Source organism: Magnolia sinica, chromosome 2, assembly GCF_029962835.1.
Source record: "Magnolia sinica isolate HGM2019 chromosome 2, MsV1, whole genome shotgun sequence".
Classification (NCBI taxonomy): Eukaryota; Viridiplantae; Streptophyta; class Magnoliopsida; order Magnoliales; family Magnoliaceae; genus Magnolia; species Magnolia sinica.
The window spans coordinates 91,213,268-91,220,117 of NC_080574.1; the positions used below are offsets into that span (position 1 = coordinate 91,213,268).

The following is a 6,850-nucleotide window of genomic DNA, read 5'->3' on the forward strand; positions in this document are numbered from 1 at the left end:
GCACAGTCATCTTGCACATGCGTTTGTGTGTGTACATGAGCGATCTAACCGGTGAAAATAGGCAGGGTTGGGTGACTTTAGGTTCTACATAATATGGGTGGTTCAGATCATCAAGGTGATCTTTGATGGTGGGCCACGAACGAAAATTACGGACGTCAGTCCGTCCATTTGCAAAAGCAGTGAAAGAGGGAGTTATTCCCACTTGCAAGAAAACGCGGGTCAAACCCGTTTGACTGTCCAATATCTTCCAGTGCACCGCGGGTGCTTTTGTACTAGTGTACATGCACACCCATGTGGGGCCCATGGTGATGATTGTGGGAAATCCACTCTGTTCATAAGTCTTTATGGGCTCAACTGGGCCATCTTACTAAATATGGGACGGATCTAGTGCTCTGGTGGACCATATTGACTGAAATACGGCCATTAACTGCCAATTTTCATCGATTTGACGGTTGGATCGATTCAAATCTGAAAATTGATGGTCAAAAAGCTCTAAGGTAAACTTATGAACGTTTTTACTATGAATCCCTCAACGTAGTGTATTACTAAATTAGTGCAGAATTTTGTTACTTGGTTATAAATTATTTTACTCTATTATTATTATTTATCCGTATATTTAATATGTGGGACCTACACTTCTTGGTAGGTACCTTAAGTTTTAGGATTCTTATTATATAAATGAGCCACATTTCATGATTATAAATTTTGTTATGATTTGTTATGAAAATTGTGGCTATACCTTTCTATCAAAGTGATTGGGATCTTAGAATTAAATTTCTCTAAGGATGTGATGGTTCATCTTAACAACAATTAGTAGATAGTTCAATCAATAGGCAAGAATATTCTTGATGGTTAGATTGATGCATAATTAAGTTTATAGGTTGATCTTGAGGCATTTAGGTGCGACATCACATGCTTCAACGGTGCGATTTGGATCGTGGGTTAACTCGTTAGTGTCGCCGTAATCCAACATTGAGATGTAGGAGTCATCCAAGGGTGGATTGTGAGTAATCGAGCGTGGTGTAAGTCATAAGTTAGGTGCGTTTTGTCATGTGTTCATGATAGATTTGATTTAACTGGTAACACTCGAGTAGTAAAAAGTACGAGGTGTTACAATCTACCCCCCTTAAAGAGAATTTCATCCCCTAAATTCCCCACTCATATTATTTCTACTAACAGGCATATCTGTTTTAATATTTCTACTCATTCACTACTTTCCTTTTGAAGCATATTTGTGTGTATTAATTATCAATGTTTGGGGTCGTTACAAGAGACCTGTATCAATTCTCCATGATGTTAGTGGAATCATCAAGCCTTGCAGGTAAGAGAAGGGCTTTGATTGATTCGCGAATTGGGTTTTACTTGGTTTGTTATTCCATTTCATCATATAGATTCCTGGATCAATGGAAGTTTAATTACTCTGTAATTATTATTTTTCCTTTTTCAGGATGACTCGTAATTATCAATAGAAGTTTAATTACTCTGTAATTATTATTTTTCCTTTTTCAGGATGACTTTGCTTTTAGGGCCTCCAGGCTCTGGGAAGACCACTTTACTATTAGCTTTGGCTGGGAAGCTTGATAAGGATCTAAAGGTAAATATCTTCTTCTTTCGAATTTTCCATTTGGAGTGATTTTGTCGAAAGATATAGGTTTGAGATAGGTTTCTTGGAAACAACAGGTTATAGGGAAAATAACCTACAATGGCGACAGATTAGACGAATTCGTCCTTCAGAGGACTTCCGCTTATATCAGTCAGCATGATCTCCATATCAGGGAAATGATGGTGACAGAAACCTTGGCTTTCTTAACCAGATGTCAAGGAGTCGATACCCGCTATGGTAAGTAATAGTGAATGGTTTCAGACAGCAAAATTGAATGGAGGTCGTTTGAATGAGTTCGAATGTTTAGCATTTTTTTCTTGTATAATCTGTAGAAATGCTGATGGAGCTGTCGAGAAGAGAGAAAGCAGCAAACATCAAGCCAGGTCCTGACGTAGATGTCTACATGAAGGTGATAAAGAAAATTTCTTTTTTCCAATTGAAATTTTCTCTAATAAAAAAATTGAATTCAAAGCAAGGGAGTACCAACCATGTGAATTTTCTTTTATCAGATTGCTGCCAACCTATGCGGTCAACTTTGAAGACTTTTAGGAGGGCAAAATCAAAGATATTGGAGTGGGCTTATGGATTGTTAGGGTGTTGTTGTTGTTGTTGTTTTTTTGGGTATTTCCTTGGCTTGTAAATAGTAGTAAATTGTTGGTATTACTAGGTTTTATGGCTGGTTGTTTTCTCAGTCGTAGATTTCAGGCTCTTTTTCCAAAGGTTGTGATGATGGTTTGGACTTTGCTAATTTTCTTCCTTATGTTGTTTCTTTTTACATGATTTTATACAAAAGTCGAAAGTGCGTCTCCCAAGTGCTGTGATGATGTGCTCACATGGGATGATTAATGCTCACATGCAATGTTTTTTCTTTCATTATATTATAGCGGCCCAAAAGGTTGACCATGTTGGAAAATCATCTGGGGTAAAACCTGGCATGGTCCATTTATCAGGCAGTCTATGATTTTGAAATCATGTGGACAACTGATGGGCTGAATCAATATATGTTTGTGGCCCACCTAATGAGTGTAACTCCATGTAATTTTCATTATGTGGCTCACCTTCTTCATTGTTATGGTGTTCCACTAAAGTGACAAAAATGCAGAAATCAGAAGGGTTGCATGTGAAAGTTAACAAACAAGGTTGCATGGAAAGACGTTAGGTACAACATTGGAAAGAGGTATTAGAGATGAAGATTTGAAACATCACATGCAACCCGGCTCACGTCTGAATGTGCCACAATAATAGTATATGGGAGCTCTACATGTGATGGACGGACCCCTGCTGTGATGATTTCCTGGCCCAGAAATCAGCTTAGTCCAGTTACCAAATGGGTCACACATGTATGTTAGATCATACTATTGATTGATTGATCGGTAGCCTTTTCCCATTTTCCTCTCACACTTATGATTTAGGGGCGGCCCGCAAAACCATCAGTAAAAGTGTTGGCCACCGGTGAACCCTTTACTGACCGAGGCTTTGCCGGTTGTTATATTATTGTCGGTAAAATCTATACCAGCGGTTATTTGGACCTTTGCCGGCGGTTTTGGCTACTGGTAAAGGCTCATTTTGTTGTACTCTTTCTCTTCTTCCTTTTCTTCCTCTCTTCTTCTCCTCCTCTTTCCATGAAATTTCTACCCAATAGGCATTTAGACTTGGCTCAAAATCAGCCAAGCTCTAAAAGTGACTCATTAGTGAGTCAGTCAACATTCTCTCAATGGAGTCAAACAGAAACAGCTCGCCCACCCTCTCTTTCTCCATTTCTTCTTCTACTTTCTTCCTTTTTCTTTCTTTCTTCCAAATTGTGCAAAACAACATTGAAACTCAACATGGTAATGGTGGTGAGTCGCCATAATGCTCGATCGGCTACAAAAAGGAGAACCTAGCTCAGACAACCATACTTCGACCTGACCCAACACGATCCTCGACTTGTCCAAGTTGAGATGGTGAGGCACAACAATGAAGGAGGAAGAAGCTTCAAGTGCTAATGGCGGATTATGACTCTTGGGGTTTCCCTCAACTTGCTTTTGTTGGATGGTGTGGATTCATTGTAGGAAGCTAGTAGAAAGGATATTTTAAAGCTCCATCATCGATAACTTGGTGGGTTCGTTGTTGTAAGCAAGACTTTGAGTGATTACGCTCAATGACAAGAAAATCGAGAAGAAGTTGTTGTGGTGATTGGTTCTTTGGACTCCCTGCGAATCAGTGAAGAGAATTTAGGTGGTTTGGAACAACTCTAGGGTTTTTTTTTTTATTGAGGCTGCATTAGGTTTCCAAAAAGGGGAAAGGTAGGGAGATCGCTAGAATTAATTTCTTATAGTGGAACCCTAATCTGCGTGAGTTGGGTCTAACGGCTGAGACCTCTTATTTTGGATCGTCAAGACTGATAGGGAGGCTTCTACATAGATCGTGGGGAGGAGAACTTCTCCAGCTGGAAAGAATAATTAAATCTTTCCATTTCTAGAACGGTCTTAACACGTGTTTTTTAATTGCATCTGAGCCATGGATTGATAGCGAGGATCTTCTCAGTGAAAGGCTGTGATTGTAGAAGAAACTAGCACACGAATTACTAGCTAAATGGAAAGAACGATTTACATTTTCAAAAATATACCACACACATGCTTCTGTTACACTAAAGATCATGTGTACAAACGTTTATGGAGACATGCATAAATGGTTAGAATTTGGTTAGAATTTCATGTAGAGTCAGATTAACATTTAATATTTCCCAGACGGACTCTAGCAGTAGGCCACACATTTGAAACACAGACATCGTCTATTTAAAATGCCACTCGGTGGGAAAAAATGGAGAAAGATAGAAAAATCCTCTCTTTATTTTAAGGATTCAGGTCAACCCTTGATTTAATTGGGCATGGGTTCAGTGCTTTGCAGGAGCACAACAGCCAATGCACATGCTAGTACTAAGGTGGGGTCCACAATGATCTCAGGTGAAATCAAACCGGCCCATCGACTCCGACTACTCTAAGGAGAGCATTAGTTTAAAGATGATGTAGATTCATTACTCAGGCGAGCCACACCAAGTGAAACTTTGTTTTTAATTGTTGATTCTTGACAATCCAATGGTTGGATCATTTTTTATTCTCATCATCAATACTTCTAATGGTTCCTAAATTTAGGTGGAATTAGGTAATTTCTTAAGTATTTATCGACTAGATTGTGTGGGTTAGGTGTGGATTGACCATCGGGCTATTAAGGACACGATGAACGGTGGATCTTAGGATTTAGGCTTCAAAATCTAAGATGGATGGTTAGAGTTATCTATCCAGAAAATTGAAATCCTAAAAATAGGTTTCTCTAATGATATGATGGTCCATCTAGAAAATCAATGGATGGATGGCTTGATTTATGGATAAAGATTACTCACAACGGTCATATTTAGGCACAGATGAAGATGAATATTTAAATATGCCAAATTTGTGTTTATTGATATTACAATAAACCCCTATTGGTGAAGTACATAATTATGCTCAAATGTCCTGGAGGGGGGTGAATAGGACATTTCAAAAACGTTAATGCTACTTAATGCAAATATTAACTTTTAAGTACTAGTAAGTAGGATTAATGGACAAGCATAACCAAAAGTTAGGATAGTGAAATATATGAAATTTGCATTTTAACATACATGTTATGTGCATAAATTAAACATAGCATGAATTATCACAAACAAAAATAAGATCAAGCATCACAAACACAACGATATATAGTGGTTCGGCTATGTGCCTACTCCACTCCCTGTGGACGCACTCATTCCTAAGAGTGTACCAAATTTTACTATCCAATGGTTTTAAATCATGTTAACCATAAACTTTTACAACCTATATAAGGACTCCATACATATTCTCTCGTCGGAAGCCTAGAAAAGGTCTTAGTGAGTTTTTAGAACCAAACTTTGTATCTCAATCCTACACAAGAAAAGGACTTCAGACACAATGAACCCTAGAGTGAGCCCTATTTTAGAATAGGTTGATAAACATATTTTTGATGAAGAGTCTTCAGCTTCCTTGAATCGCAACCGCTTATAGATGCTCCAATCAAGGGTATAAAGGTTGTTAGGTTTAGGGTTTGGTTCGATCTACTCTAGTTAATGATATATCTTTAAGAGATAGATAAAATTCTCAAATGTTAAGCATTTAATGATCCCAACACAATGATTTTCCATTAAAGAGTGCTGTTGAATGATTAATAAAGGGTGGAGTTCATAGTTCAATTCAGGCTATGTATATACCAATAAATGCCTTAAAGCCATGGATTGATGATGAACTCTTATGGGAAAGAAGGCTTGAGAGTAAGGGTATTAACTATGGAAACTACTATCTCAAAGCTCTTTTCAATGCTCACTTAAAAAGCCAAGAAGTAACCCAAGTGATATATAAAGTTAAATCTCAACGGTTAAAAAAAAGGGCAAAAATATGTTGTTGTCGATGTCAATGAACCTTCTTCGATGTCATCAACTTCTTGTATTAAGATAAATAGGTGCTGGATAGATTATGTCTGATGCCATCGATAATCCTTCGATGTCATCGAAGGGCCCTTCGATGCATTGAAAGATGGCTCGATGTCATTGAGATTTTTCTTTAAAAATACAGTTTGGTTGCTGGATAGATTGAGCTCTTTTTCGATGTCATTGAACATGCTTTGATGAAATCGACATTTGCATCTCGATTTCATCAAAGACCTTTCGATGTCATTAAGAATAAATTCATGTTCCTTCGAAATCTATAAAAAGATGAGCTATCACTACAAGAAAAGGGGGCTTTATCATCGATTTAAAATTGTGGCTAAAAAGGTTAAAAACTAAGGCTAAAACCTTTAGCCTCAGTTTTTCCTCAGTTATCCAAACTGAGGTTGAAACCCCCATGGCTAAAGGCTTTAGCCTCAGTTTTAGCAACCAAGGCTAAAATGACTTTTATAGCCTTGGTTCTTCAATTGAAGCTAAAAGAACCTTTTTAGCTTCAGTTTTCTCGAAATGACGCTAAATCAAAATTTTAGCCTCCATTGTTTCCAACTGAGACTAGATCCAAAATTTAGCCTCAATTGCCTCCAATTGAAGTTAAATCTATTTTTAACCTTTGTTCTCAACAACCGAGGCTAAATCCTTTAGCCACGGGAATTTCAACCTTGGTTTTCAACAACCCAGGCTAAATCCAAGCCTCATTTACAAATTGAGGCTAAAAATGTTTATTTTTTTAAACTACTAATCCATTCATTCAATCCACTCATGAAACAATC

General features: G+C 37.7%; 1 protein-coding gene across 1 annotated transcript in view; it reads left to right on the forward strand.

Moving 5' to 3' along the window:
* LOC131237260 (ABC transporter G family member 37-like) overlaps positions 1 to 2,649 on the forward strand; it is a 31,467-nt gene extending 28,818 nt beyond the window's left edge. Inside the window, exons 2-5 of the mRNA XM_058234948.1 lie at positions 1,510 to 1,594; positions 1,681 to 1,840; positions 1,936 to 2,012; positions 2,113 to 2,649. Of these exons, the coding sequence (XP_058090931.1) occupies positions 1,510 to 1,594; positions 1,681 to 1,840; positions 1,936 to 2,012; positions 2,113 to 2,142 (352 nt within the window). The 3' untranslated portion in view covers positions 2,143 to 2,649. The remainder of the gene's footprint in view (positions 1 to 1,509; positions 1,595 to 1,680; positions 1,841 to 1,935; positions 2,013 to 2,112) is intronic.
* Positions 2,650 to 6,850: the final 4,201 nt, after the last annotated feature.